The sequence below is a fragment of the Diorhabda carinulata genome, chromosome 7 (genome assembly GCF_026250575.1).
Source record: "Diorhabda carinulata isolate Delta chromosome 7, icDioCari1.1, whole genome shotgun sequence".
Classification (NCBI taxonomy): Eukaryota; Metazoa; Arthropoda; class Insecta; order Coleoptera; family Chrysomelidae; genus Diorhabda; species Diorhabda carinulata.
In genome coordinates, this window is record NC_079466.1 from 8,006,654 (window position 1) to 8,022,301 (window position 15,648).

The 15,648-nt window shown below is 32.1% G+C and overlaps 2 protein-coding genes across 2 annotated transcripts in view; both read left to right on the forward strand.

Annotated features, from left to right (window-relative positions):
- Positions 1-15,648, forward strand: part of LOC130896701 (zinc finger protein 830) — a 286,395-nt gene that overhangs the window by 172,765 nt on the left and 97,982 nt on the right. The window lies entirely within an intron of this gene.
- The window catches only part of LOC130896697 (zinc finger protein PLAG1-like), a 67,230-nt gene that overhangs the window by 14,272 nt on the left and 37,310 nt on the right, over positions 1-15,648 (forward strand). The window contains exons 2-3 of the mRNA XM_057804959.1: positions 9,420-9,743; positions 11,429-11,734. Of these exons, the coding sequence (XP_057660942.1) occupies positions 9,446-9,743; positions 11,429-11,734 (604 nt within the window). The 5' untranslated portion in view covers positions 9,420-9,445. The remainder of the gene's footprint in view (positions 1-9,419; positions 9,744-11,428; positions 11,735-15,648) is intronic.

Genomic DNA, 15,648 nt, shown 5'->3' on the forward strand with positions numbered 1-15,648 from the left:
TAAGATCTTCATTGTATTGCTGAGAAATTTAGTCCTTTTTTTATATAATTTCTCACCATCGTTTTTGAAAAAAAGTCATGAAAGTTTATCTTATTCAAAAATTAAAAATTCCAATCAAAATTTTAAGAACGGCAAAAATGTGTTATTAAAGTTTTTAAGCATGCGAATAAACATGTTCCACGTTCGAGACACACACAACCAGATCGTTGAAAACAAGACTGAATGCATTAAGGTCCAGGGCGCACTATAGCCAAATTAAAAAAATATGAAAGTTGTTTACAATTACCCCTGTTTACGATTACCACAATTAATCATGGATTATACTTTTGTTCTATATTAATTTATTATCTGTCCATTTTATTGAATAGTTTTTTATGAATGACAATCAAACTACAATACAGCAGTTGAGATAATACTTTGTTTTACAGTACATATTGTTAAATAGAAAGACTCAATTCTGAGAATATAATATGGTTTTTTGTGAAAAATTGCTTAAATTATGTGTAATTTTAATTTTAATCCAAAAAAATTTACTATGGTAATTAAATGAGAAACTAAAGTGAAAAAGAACCCTCTATAATTGTGTTATAGAGCTCATTAAGTGAGGATTTTATTTCACATTAAGTAGAAACATTTGACGGGATAAGAGTTGGAAATAAGTAAAAAAAAAGAAAACAAAATCCTTTGTTGTGAGCTGACGAGTAACGTTCGTAAAAGTGCGAATATACGTAGCCCATGAATTCTTAGACTAACAGTGAAAGGTCAGAAATAAAAAAAACTGTGATTCTTTTTCAATATATAATATTCGTGTACAGTAGCTTTGGAAAACGAAACAATGTGGACTGGATGGGTTGTCTTGAAGCAAGCGCACTCCTCGACTGATTTGGTCAAGCTTTTTTTCGATAATTCTTTGATGCAATGCTCTTAAAAGTCAAAGTAGTATGCCGCGTTCACCGTTGTATTTGATGCCTTAAAGTCGTTTTGTCGCCTTTGCTTTTTTGGCACTGGCTCTCCTTTCCAATGCCACTCCATGGAATTTCTTTTGGATGTAGGATCATAGTAAAAGACCATAGTTTCATCAATCGTTAAAGTACGAATGAACTAAGAAAACACCACAGGCGTCATCGACTAGTTATCATTTGCCTCACTTTAAAATATTCCCTCTCTGTCGCTTCAGACTGATATACCAGTGGCGTAGGTTTTTATTTAAATAAAAATTAATGCAGATCGCAACAAAACATTTATTAGATTAAAAAATACAAAAAAAAAATATTTTAAAGATTTAAACATAAATTACAGTAAGATATTACTTAGTTAATTATATATATACAGTATCTTATAGAAATAGCAACTGTTTATTGCATAGAGGTTTGGTGTGCATGGTATGTTTATAATAAACGCAGTTTTTGTACATGTTGAGTGTAATATTTTATCTATGTCGTTAATTAAATAAAAACATTATTCGCTATCAGAAACTAGAGACGAACATCCTAGTTCATCCTCTAATGAACTATCAGTATCCTCGCTGTTTTTGTCTTCACTTTCTTCCGATGAACCCGTATTTACTGTAAATATTAAGTGATCTAGAGTGTGGTCTAAGATGTGCTCTTTTTGTATAAGGTCATTCTCATCTTTTTTAACATGTTGGCAAATATTATACCACCCTTGGTCCGATACCTCCTCAAATTTTTGCCTAGCGAGTGCCTCCGTATCGGACAGTTTAAATGTTATATTGTGCGCATCTACCCAATTTTTTCTCTTTTAAATTGAATAGTAACAACAGTAAACCTTAAACTAAGTAGGTACATGACTTTATAATACTAATAAAAACAATTTCTTACACTTTAACGTAGGAAGTCTCTTCTCCAGTACATAAAAATCGTAGATAATTTCTCTTATAGATTTTATCTGATATGTACTCAATAAGTAGGTGCCTGTATAAAAATGTGTAAACTCCGCATTTCTTCAACCTACTTCTCGAATTAAATCTTGCTACATACCTGTAATTTTTCAAAGGAATAGTAACTCCTTCATCTGCCTCTTTTTTCATGAAATTAATAATATTGCTTATGATTTTGCGTATAATAATACATTGCTTTCCAACTTTTTTTGCGGACATTATTTAAAACGATTTTGCCCCTAATGTTCAAAAAACAGCGCTATCTGTAGAATAAACTATGGCACAGACTAAAAATAACACCGAACACAATATTTCACACTATCTACTGAACAAAGAACAATACTAAATGCTGAATGTCCGATGTTCGGTCGGTTATGCATCTGATGCAAATTATTTATAATATTATTAATGGTAAGAGATCCATGGTTACGCGACGATTTCCTTTCGAATTCGGATTTGGACCATGCGGCAGACGTGCAGCGTTGCCAGTCTATTTAGCACTTGCATTTCTATATTAAAAATACCGAACAATCGTAAAAAAACGCCACTGTCACATAAATGGGATGGGCCTAAGAGAGAAGGAAATTATTGCGAACTTTGTCAGTTTTGACTCGTCTGGCCTTTTCTTAGCTGATTTGTACTTTACAATTATACTCGACGTTGCTTTTGCACTGCACTGAGAATTCGAGATACTCACCTTGTAATAATTTTTGTCATATTTAATTGCTCATATAGTATCCTTAGAACATTTGTTCTGGAAACGCCTGTCGTTGCTGCAATTTCGTTTGATTTTAGGTGCCGGTCACACAATTTCTTCTACTAATGTGAAGTTTTCTGGAGTAATCACCGTCTAGGACCTCCCGCACGTGGATTATTTCTCGTCCCCATCGAAGCAACTTATAATAATTTTCAATTGTTGAAAATAATAAACACAACTCACAATAGATTGTTGTTTAGTCTCGGGTTCATATGCATACATCCATCGCCTGCCACGATATTATAGATGTCTTTTGAAGCACCGCGATTGAATTTTTTCAGAATTTCTTCACACAAATCGAAAGAAGCTCTTTTTCAGCGATTGTTCCATTATGCGGTATCCAACGCCAACAAATCTTGTCCACAGCCTAAGTATGCTTCAATTTTACGGTATGTCACATGACTATCTTGCAATATCAGTTAACGTACAGCACGTTTTCTGCCACAACAGCCAATGTTGGATGACCTTTTCAAAGTTCATCCTATAACTAAGTGCGACCACAATTGCATTCGGTAAACACGGTGCGAGTTGATCGGCATACTGCTGTTGGTTTAATCCACATCGAGAGTCATAGGTAATGTTCGCGATTTAATTCCATTTTTTGACCAAGATGCTTATTTCAAGTATCTATAAACAATTTATATAGTACTCGTATAACAACACGTTCACCATTAAAAATGTGAAACTTCATGATGACAATGTCAGATTTGACATATTCACATCAGAGCTGCCGTATCTTAAGTAGCCACGCTCATATCGATTATTTTTCTCAATATAATCAAAAGGGATCACAGTCCGTAATCTCAGTCCTCGCGCTAACTCCACACAACGAATCACCCCTTCCAACTGATTCCAAGTTGCAAAAACAATCATTACAAATTATCAAATTTGATATATCAGCTCTTAGCCTACTCTTGACTTTTTATGTAACTTTTTAAATAACATTGCTGATAACATGTCTTTGGTTATTCGACTTTTTCTTGAAAATGACAGTTTTATGATATATTACAAGAGTAAAAAAGTTTCAAAATTAATTTATCCATGGTATGGTAATAATATTTTGTAAATTAACTGAGAGATAGAAAACTTATCTAAACTTTCAACGTTAGGTCACCCCTTATTAACCCCTCAAGATGGTTCGAGCGTATTCTACTTAACTACTTAACGCCCTTAACAGACTCATACAGTGTACCAAATTTTAGTTTTTTTAAGTTGAAGGATTGTAAATAAATTCATTTTGTTCGAAATTTTAGGCCCTATAACTCCACGGGGATTCAACTTGGTATAGAGGTAAATTACCTCGGATCGTCATAGGGGTACTCCAACCCTATACTCTTCTACACTGTATCGGTTCTAATGCGGGACACTCTGTATAGTATGCTAAAGAATAGTAGAGTAGTTGAAGGCACAGGAGTAATAATAAACAGAATAACAAAATGAGAAGGAATATCAAATTAGATTATGTCAGTAGAACAGACGGAGGATAAAGTATGTAATTGGAATTTATTGTACCAAATAAAGACGTAAAAAAGAAAGGGGTATTCTGTGTAGAACTCATAAATTTAAAAGATATATGTAAAAGAAAAATCTTTATAATATGCGAGTTTAATGCTGGCGTAAGTATAACAGATAATGAATACCAAAATGTGATATGAAAAATGCTAAATACTATCAACTGAACATTGAATAATTTCTATCAGCATAAAGAGACATTCAAGTAAATAATACTAGTACCGATTATAGATTTTATTAAAGTAACAGATAAAAACAAGAGATCTGTAATTAATGAACAAGAAACGAAACGAACATATTAAACCAGGACGATATAGAAAATGAAAAGTTCAGAAAAAGTACAAAAAAGAATTAAAACTAAGAAAGAAATAATAACTTTGTATAAAAACAGTAATGGACACAAATACAGTATATAAAACGATCAGATAAAACAACAGAATGATTGAACAAACGCTAAAAACGAATAAATAAAAAAAATATCTTCAATAGAATCAGAAGAACATAAAATATACAAAAAAGGAAAAATGTGAAAATGAAGTTAATACATACAAAAACTCATCAAGAGAATTTATGTTTTCTTAATGTTTTTCTTGTGATTACAAAATCCCTCTTCTACATATTTTTCCTTTTGACCAGTTTGCCAGTATTTTCCCTTCTATGACCTTTCCGATCTTAACCCATTAGTGACCAACAAAGTGGAAATTCTGGCTTTTTCCAAGAATACAAATTTTTATTTTTTAGAGAAATTTTTAATGCTAAAAGGGTGAAGGTACAAAATGAACAGGTGGCTTAATTGACAATATCATTTGGAAGGGATTTGTTTTGGGTAACTTTTTTGCCAGTTGCCTGCTTGATTTCATTATTGAAAAAGAAAAGTTATTTGCTTTCTAACAAAGCTATTATTTCCATATAGAGTAAATTATCAAAAACTACCTCTACAAGATATAAATATTCATTTTCTTGAGAAATTCTCGTTTTAGCTAAAATAATTTCAGTATTCTGAAACTTCCGGTTATACTGGAAGTGGGCCCAAACTTCTTTATTTTAAACGGAATGCTATGGTTTTTATTAAATTTTTGGAATCTACGCGAAATTTCTATACATATAACTTTATACAAGGCATACGAGTAGTATGCCTTAAGTTCATCATTTTCTAATTATTTCACATATTCGATATTTTTGGACACATGCAGCCCTCCAATGAAAAAATTATATTTCTAAGTTTAAGTGACTCGGGTCTAATATTTTTGCGATTTGGACAAATAAAACTTACAGCTTTCAAAATCTGTGAAAACCTTGACAAAAATGTATATAGGGTGTTCAGAACATGATGCCTAATTTCACTATTTAAAAACTTCGAAAACTTAATTTTTTCAAATGGCTACCCCCATTTTTCTCTTTACCATTGGATTCTACGACTTAAATTAAGGGGACCTCGTTAGTAATTTCATATATCTCAAATTAACGGTTTTTGTAGAAACTGAAATTTTAATGGTTTCTAATTGTCACCTGCCGATGGCAAACAACGAATAACAAATGTTAACTTATCAAAAATTAAAATACTTTAGTCAATGAAAAAATATTTAAAAACACTACACTGAGAGGAGAAGAACAAAACTAAAAATTAAACTAAAGTAATTGTTCGAAATGATTGCTCCCAACTTAGAAACATTTATGGGATCTTCTCAAAAACCCGTGCTGAGTGGTGCTTGCGGTGAAAGAGTTCTAAGTGCATTCTGAACTCTTTCCTGACAGTCTCCTTTTGTAGTTAGCGGCGAAGCATACACGATATCTTTTATACGACCCCAAAGAAAAAAATCTAATTGGGTTATATCCGGTGAACGGGAGGCCATTGATGCGATCCATCGTGTGCTATTCATCGGTCCTCAAAATGAATCTGTAAAAAGTTATTTACAAGCGCACTACCGTGTGGTGGTGCTCCGATGTGCTGATACCACGGCTGATTCCAATTCAGATTTAGTGAGTGAAAATAATTTTCTAATATTTCTAGATATTTGTAACCTGAAATATAAAAAAATTTGAAGCTAAATCCATCCTCAAATTTAAATAGTAAGATTACCATTCAAATTTTCGTCATAAAAATGTACCGCCAGCATTAATAATCCTATCATATTCCCCTTATACAGGGTGCGGCAGCATAACTTCCTTTTTTAAAAAGTTCGCCATTTAGTCGGTAGATGTCGTAACGGAGTGCTAGTGGTCTCGTTCGAGAGGGGGGACTATAAAGTTTTGTCCCGGCACAGTTCAGTCGCCATCATGCGTTGGAACAGTGAGGAGCGTGCGTTTGCCGTTGAGGTTTACTTTTCGAGCGGATGTTCTGTGATCGCAACCCAGCGCGCCTTTCGGAATCGCTTTAATTTAGCCCCCTTGGCCCCTGTCCCGGACCGGAAATCAATTGTTACGTGGGTCACTACGTTCAGACAAACTGCAAGTGTGACAAGACGAAGAACTGGAGTCCCTCGGCCCATTAGATCACCGGAGAACATTGAGTTAGTTAGAACTTCAGTGTTGCGATCACCACGGCGTTCTGCGCGCAAACATGCGTCTGCCCTTGGACTTTCCGATCGTTCTGTGAGGAGAATACTTCATGATGATCTTCATTTTCATCCATACAAGATGGCAATTGTGCAGGAACTTTCTGAACGTGACTTCAATTCTCGGAGGAACGCGTGTGAGGTTTTTCTGGAAGTCGTTCCTGAGGACGCTATTGTTTTTTTTAGTGATGAAGCCCATTTTCATTTGTGTGGATCCGTAAACAAACAAAACATGCGCTACTGGGCTGATTTGAAGACGAACATCCAGGAAGAAATTGCCAACATAACGCCTGCTATGCTGGCAAGAGTCATGACAAACGCCAGAAATCGGTTTACTCAGTGTATGGAGAATGGGGGACGTCACCTAACTGATTTGATCTTCAAAACTCAGTAAAACAAAACTTTATGTATGTGCCTGTATTATAAAAAACGAATAAAAATTTTCTGATTCATACAATAAGTTTTATTAACTTTTGAAAAAAGGAAGTTATGCTGCCGCACCCTGTATTACCAGCAAATTGAAATAATCTTCATTGATAAATCCTAAACGGGACATGATGAACACTTAAACGTCAAGCTATTTTCATTGTTTGTTGATATGTTTTTGTTATTAAAAACAATTAAAAACCATGAAGATTTCAGTTTTAAGTTTCTACAATAACCGTTAATTTGAGATATATGGATTTAACTCCATTGGGAAAGAGTGTAGAGTAATAAATCAATGTCCCTCCTGGCCACCATAGCCGTAGTCACATTTAAGAACAATTTATTATTTTATTTTATTAAATTTAGCAAATTAATCCAACATTTATTTTCTAAGAAATTTATTGCATCAAGTTAAAATTTCCAACAATGTTTACTTATCGGCGAAAACAATTCCTTTAGGGAATTTTAAGAAAGGAATGATGCTGACAGGTAAATACTGCACGTCTTTTATAGTATATACCTATTCTAGAATGGTTAATTTGAAAACGATTTGTAAAATGTTTTCTGGGAAAAATGATAATTAGGTAAGAGGGTAATGAAAGATTAAAATCTGAGTTATACTTAAATCATTACTGACAAGTTTCAGTTTAAGAAAAAGGCCTATAAAAGAAAACTCTCAAAACCCAACTGCATTTCTAGCGCTGTGTTTGTCACAGAAAAGTTTACAAAACTTTAGTGAATATTCAATATTTCGACCTTTGAAAACTACACTCCAATACATAAAGTGAAGACGCATGCACTCTCTGTTAACGAGAAAGCTACGGCTTTAAATGTATATGGTGCATTAAAATATCAGTACCCTTCAGTGAGTGTGGATGATCTAACAAGTATGTGTTCGAAGATGACAGCTCTAGGAAAATCAACGGTCTACAAATTTCTTAAGGAAAGGAAAACAAGTGGATGTTTAAGTGGTCCAAAATCTCGGTCAGGAAGACCAAAGGTTTACATCGATGAAGATTACAAATATGCAATCCGCAGGAAGGTCCACTCACTTTACTTTAAAAAGAAAATTCCTACCATTGATAAAATTACGGCGTCCTTTTTAGAAGAAAGACGGATGGCCACCAATCAGAAGAAATAAGCTTTGGCAGGTTCTACATGAACTAAATTTTTGTTGGGAAAAACAACGTAAAAATTCATATTTAAAAGATTCGAGTGTTGAAGAAGGTCTTATTTACGGACGATTAAGAAACTCTGGGAGGAAGGAAAAACTATTTTTTATTTGGACGAGACTTGGGTTAACGAGGGGCACACTGTAGGAAAAATATGGCAAGATAAGACAGTTAACAATTTTAGACAAGCATTCTTGGAGGGAATATCAACAGGATTGAGAGCTCAATTAGGGAAAGGCAGACGATTAATAGTAACACATATTGGCAGTGACAGTGGTTTTGTTGATGGTGGCCTATTCTTATTTGAATAAAAAAAAATCGGTGACTATCACGAGGGTATCAATGCAGATATGTTCGAGGAATACTTTATACAAATGCTAGATCTTATTCCAGCCGGATCTGTAATTGTTCTTGACGACTCCAGTTACCACTCGAGATAAGTTGAAAGTCTACCTACGACGTCATGGTTAGGTTAGAGACATTATTAACTGGTTAATACAAAAATATATTACATTCAAGAATGACTTGAAAAACGAACTTTTGTCAATTGTCAAAATAAATAAAAATCCCCAAAAGAAATATAATATTGATGTGAAGTGGCAAGAAATCACCAAAATATGATATGTATAAAGATAGGTATAGACATAGGGAAGTATTATGCACTATGATAGAAAGGGAAGACTCCTATTCAGAGCATTTAAATTATATTTTCTGTTCTATTTGAAGTAATAAAAAAATCAATTTTGAATCTGGCCAAATAGACAATATGTGAACATTCTATTATGAAATAATGGAACAACAAATATGATTGATAGTATCCTAAATCACCGTTGTAAACTTCACTTGTTTAAACTATATGGATTCATCGGTATTAAACTAACTTTATACAATTTTGTCCTAAGTATGTAATTATCCATTTGTTTACAATTTTTATTTTCTTTTTTAATGTAGTAATTTAATAGAAGTATTATTGATTTAATATCTATACGTTATCAATAATCATGGAAAAGAATATCTATAATTATGTGCTAAAACTCAAAGATAATTCAGAGTAGTTTTTTACTCAGATAATAAATTTACCAATGAAATTTTTTTAGATGATGCTGGTCCTAATGTTATCGCCATGGGAACTCCAGGCGATAAATCAGGCAGCATCAAAGAGGTAGTGAAAACAGAACCTGAGGAGACTACACACCGACTGTCAGATCCCCAACAACAGGAAATATTTTTTTCTCCACAAGCACCGCCCCCACAAGGTTTGCCAGTACCATCAGTTTTATCCTCGCCTGAACAAACCACTTCTATTGACATGGGTGTCATCGAAAGGATACCATATTTTAGAAGTCTGGTCAATCCACCTACACATTTGACTGCCAAGCCAGATGCCTTTCGACAGGTTCAGTTAGAACAATCCACTATAGGTAATTATAAGAAACATGTAGAGAAGACTAACTTATATTGATATTCTGTCAACTCAAGTGCGTTAGGTTCAAGGATTATCATTGATAATTTATAAATAATATTGAATATACTATTGTAATTAAAAATTAATAAAATAGGTATAGCTCAAAACCTTCCTCAAAGTAAATAGGGATGTGCACTAAATTTACCTGTGTTCTCATTGATCACAATCCCAAGGTTTTAATCAAAGAAAGGGGGTGTTCTGAAAGAAAACGAAAAATTTAAAAAAAAAATTGCCAAGTTTTATGAATAAAATTAAAATCTGAGGAAATTTAAGGAGGAAATCTAATCATTTTGTAAGTCTCTGAATAGCCAAACAATTTATGATATGTGTCGGCGTGTTAAGACATGTATTTCGATTGAAAGAAAGTCAGGATCGAGCAAAAAACAAAAAAAAAGCAACAGAAAAGGAGAGAGAAGCTTTAGTTGAAGCGACCAACAGAAAACTGGGAGTCAGTTTGTGAAAATTGAGCAGAAATTTCAAAATCGATAAGAAATATGTAAGCAACATTCTAAAGGAACAGAATGTAGTTTGAAAATAAAGAATCGGCGCCCTAATAATGTAATCAGCAACAAATAGAATAAAAACAAAACTTAGAATTCTCAGTAACAATTAGCTTTCGCCCACTAAAGGTTCTGAAATTATTATCGATAGCAAATTATATTTACTTTTGACAGGAGTGAAACGGTGAATAATAAGTCTTATTATTGTCAGAAATGCGAGGATGTAAATTCAGAAGTGTATTTCAAAAGATATAAAAAGTTCTCAAGTCGTAAGTGTTGGTATGGTTGGCGATATCTTCTCGTAGTGGCTCTTCAGCATACATTTGTCCTTGTGGAAATTCTGTAACCGCCTAACTATATGAAAAAGAGTGTGTTAGATATAGATTGATGCTGTTCATAAAGAAAAAGCATCCTAAAGGAAATTTTGTGTTTTGGTCAGATATGGCAACTGCTGATTATGCCATGTTGAATATTCCGTTTATTGAGAAGTACCTAATATGTCTCCATTGAGGCTAATTAAATTTTTTAGGCGAAATTTGAAACTAAACATTTATTTTGAAGGTTAAGAAGCAACTACACATGAATAATTAAAAAAGATAATTTTGTGCATGCTCCAACAAGCACCAGATTCAGTGTTTCATAATTTATTTGAATATTTAGAAACAAAAATAAGGAAAGCGAGCCGATTTGGTGCTGATTCTCCGTTTCACAGAGTAAAGTGCAAATAATTAAAATAAAACAGTTTGTAAGGATTTTGTCCCCACACCGTTAATATTATACCTAAAATGAGAATTTTTCTTAGACAAATATGATACAAAATTATATAATCAATCAAAGCTCAAATTAGAAACAGCTGTATCTTTAAACTACAAATCTGTGTCAATATGAAAGGAATTTAAGTTTACTGTAAATGCACTTACTGTAAAATCTACATATTTGGACTACTAGCTATTTTGATCTCGTTCAAACACACTTTACATTACAACATTAACACTATTGGATATATGTTAAACGGTGAAAAATTGTTAGATCAATTGTAAAGTTAAAGTTCAGAGTGGAATTGTTGTAATGAACTGTTAACCTTTCCAAATTTGTCTTGAATAACAACATGTTTAAACTAGATGTAATTTACTTGTTTTAGAACATTATTATGGACAAACCAAACACTATCCAGATTACCAGCAGCCTTCTACAAGTTATCCATTACCATCAAAACCAAAAACATTCCTTATTGCTTCAGATCAACCAGGACCATCTGGCTTACAAACACCTAAAACAAAATTGGCAGCTTCGGTAGGTCCAGGGAGATTGAAAAAAGCAAAAAAGGTAGCTCAAGAACAACAAGGAACACCTCAAACACGAAAAACATACCAATGTAACTACTCATATTGTAAGAAGACATTTACTAGTTCAGAGAAACTGGAAAGACATGAACAAACTCATTTAGGTAATTGAAGTATATTTTAATAAAAAGAAATAATAGAAAATTGTAATATGTGGGGCATTTTAATTTTGAATAATTAAAAGTTTCTGTATTCCATAAGGTTATTACTCAAAATCATTTATTTTTAAATCTCAGTACATCTAAAAAAATGAACAAATAATCAAACTGTAGAGTATCATCCCAATATTGTAACTTTTTCAGTGCAGAAAAAAAATTTTTTTGTAATATTAAAATTACCATCTACACTAAATACTAGTTGAATATTCTGCAAGTACCTACCGAGTGGGCAACTGAGAATGGCCATTGAGCATATTTCAGGAATAGATTATATTACTGCTTCAGGGAAAAACATTATAACAAAAGTATCCCCGAGAAAAAAGTGGAAATTATTTCCAAAATATTAGATCTCATCAATAGAGGGCGTATTTGAAATATGAAATCAGAAAAGCAGAATTTGTTCAAATTTATCCAATTAATTGACAGTTTCGATACGAGAATCGAATTCTTCAACAAAGTTGGCCCATTTTTTATTTTACAAGGCTTAATATATCTCTTCAAATAAGAAGTGTTATGAAAAATACGTGTAAGTCCGGTTCTGCTTAGCCGCTTTTGTTTGAAGGAGCTTTTATTCAGCAATACAAAATATATAACTTCTAAGAAATTTTAATAGCAACGTGAATGCTAGAGGGCGCTGTTTCATATATTTTAGATATTGGAATTTCTCTTGCCAAATTTAAAAAGAAGCATAAGAGTTTAAGTAGTGCGAAAACCACATATCAAACGTCTGTTAGGCTGGTTCACCCAAACGGAAATTAAAAACTTATTTTGGATGGAAAGTTCTTAGGTTGGCCTGTAGTAATTTAAACTGTTCTTATAATAACTCAGATAACTAACTTCAATGTTCAAAAACATTTTTTATATTGTTTCAATAATATCATCTATTGTCGGCCTCACAAATAAAAACTAAGCAAGCTAGGTTTGGAGATCTGGGTGACCAAATATATAAACTTCCATGTCCCATTCACCTATCAGGGTATGTTCTTTCTAAAAAGTGCCTAATATATATGGATTAATGCGCCAGGCAACTAACATGTTGTAATAACATGTCATAATGAATAGCTAAGGGTATATCTTCTAAAAGAAGTGGCAGTTTCTTAAAAAGTCTAAATATATATAAGATATCTTGGAACATAAAAAAGAAATCGACATGCAGCTTTCGCTATTCTAATGCTAATTTAGTTTACTTTTAAAAGGCTTACTTGATTTTTTATGCTTCTATTCAAATTTATGAGGAGAAATCACTATATTTGTTGTAGAATTCGATTATCCTAAATAAAGTGCAACATTTACTAAATTAAAAAAAAAAAATAGTTTTTCTACTCTATAGTTCCAAATACTGAAAATTCTGAAAATAATTTCACGTGTTTCTCGGGCCCACTTTGTTATAAAGTTTTTCCTCGAAACTGTAATCTAATTCATTCTGAACATACTTGACTCACTCATTTGTCTCAAACATATGGCTGTGCTTTTATGAAATACTGTACTAATATCACACACTATTATCAACATTACTTCATACTATGCAAATTGATGGAATACTGACTAACTTTGAGCCAGATTTTCTGCTTATTATGTGAAACTACGTGAAAGCAAAAATATAAGCTGAAGCTTAAAAAAGTAAACAATTTATGGTTTTTCTGGGTAATTTTTCAGAGTACCAAAACAAGCCCAAAATGGGCGTTTCCTTTCAATCTAGGTTAATAAAAAATAGATATGACAATTTTGTTAAAAATCAACCTTCCTGGAATTATTTTGCTAAGCAATTAATTTTTCTAAGAAAATTTGGTCAATAATTGGTTTATACAATAATTTACTATCAAATAGGCATATAAAATTCATTTTTGGAAAATTAGCTGCTCCTTATTAAATTCAAACAAAAATTGGCTTTTCTGAGATAATTTGATTAAAAATGGGTTTTTTCAAGCTAGTTGAATTTAGTAAAACAACCACGATTCTAAATTTCATTTGGACAACAGTTGGATTTCTCAAGCTTGATCTAACCCAACAATAGTTTTATGAGTTTAATTAAGTCAAAAATTACCTTATCTAAGTTTTATTTGTAACCTATCATCTTAGGCCAAATTAGTTGAATATCTGGAAAATCGACATATCCAGTATATTACCATATGAATTCTTGTATTTGGTATACTAAAACCGTTCTCAAAATTCACATATTGGATAGTCACAAGTTTTAAAGTCAAAACTCACAAGAATCGTTCTTTTTCCATTTTTTATCAATATTGTAGAAAATTCATTTCTCTACAACTTTTGTATTCAACATTTTGTCATACCTTAAACAGTTTTCGAGATAGAGAGCGGAGAGCACGCTGTCAGAGAATCATGTGAGGTTAAGTGGTAGTTCCAATTCGATATTAGGTGAAGATATAGATTTACTTGTGATTCTAATTGGACGTACATTATCTCATGAATATGACATTTTCTTTAAGAAAGTTGGAAAAGCAAATTTAAAAACTGAAATAAACTTCACCAAAAGTTTTGATACATATCCCCGTGTTCCTGCATGCATTAAGTGGCTGTGACACATTTTCTGCGCTCTTTAAAAAAGAGAAAATAATGTTTTTAAGAACATTGGAAAAACTGCCTAATTTGGATGCAACATTTGAAGAAGAAAACTGTCCGGTTCAGAGATTATTTGAGAGTGGAATGCAAACTTTATTAACAGTTCATAACTCCAAAATCTGTAGATAGTATCGATCATCAACATTATGTTCAAACTCGAATAGGGCATGATTTAGAACCCAAGGGATGGAATTTGACAATGCGTAATGAATTTCTTAAACCCATCCTGACTATTTTGCCACCTGCTCCATATGAATCACTGAATATAATATTCTGTAACTGTAAGAGTGACTGTGGCTCAAAATGTTGATGCAGGGAAGTGCTCTTTAGCTTGCGACCAGTCTAACGGTCAAATTTGTCTCAATGGTGTACCATGTCAGAACGAATTTAATGGTGACCTAGAAATTATGAATGACTTGGAAATAAATTTCGTGGTTACGGTGACGGTGATTAAGAGGACTTTAAATTAAATAAATAAGAGAATTGAAATTAGAACTTGTTGTCAAAATTTTTAATAATTTACATAATAATAAATCTATAAAATGACCCTTTTAATTAAAACATTGATCAAAAATTTGTTTCTTTTCTTTTTCTTCATTTAAATAGAATGTCGTTAGTATAAATTAGATTAGAATTAAAATATAATTTATGTTGAATACAAAAAATGTAGAGAATTCAATTCTCTACTATAATGATCAAATACAAATAGTTTAAAACTCACAGAAAACGAGATATTTGTGAATAATATAAAAAATCGTATTTTGTTACCTTTGACCCCTTTATGTATTGTTCGAAATTTGACTTTGCTAAGTTCAATTTGGTCAAAAATTGGGCTTCTTTTCTTATGTTTTTCAAAAAACTATACTCTGGCTATTCTCGGTTCAATTTGATAGAAATTAATCGTTTCAAACTTTCAATTTGTTAAAAATCGAAAAATAGGCTATTTAAACTTAATATGCCTAATAAATGCCATTACCATCATAACCAAGTTATTGCTAATAAAAGTTTTAAATTGTTTTAAATTATTCAAAACTTTATTTGAAATATGAATTTTTTTGCTATATATAAAACAGAAGCAGGATTGCGTAAAATTTCTCTCATTACATATAATTGTTCTAGAGTACCTGATATTTATTTGGTATTTAATATATACATATTAAATATATATACATATATAATTCAGATTCAATGATGTACAAGAATTAATATAAGAAATTTCATGACGTATCCAACATTTCATGTGGTAGGATGCAATATATTAGTCTCCTAGAAAACGT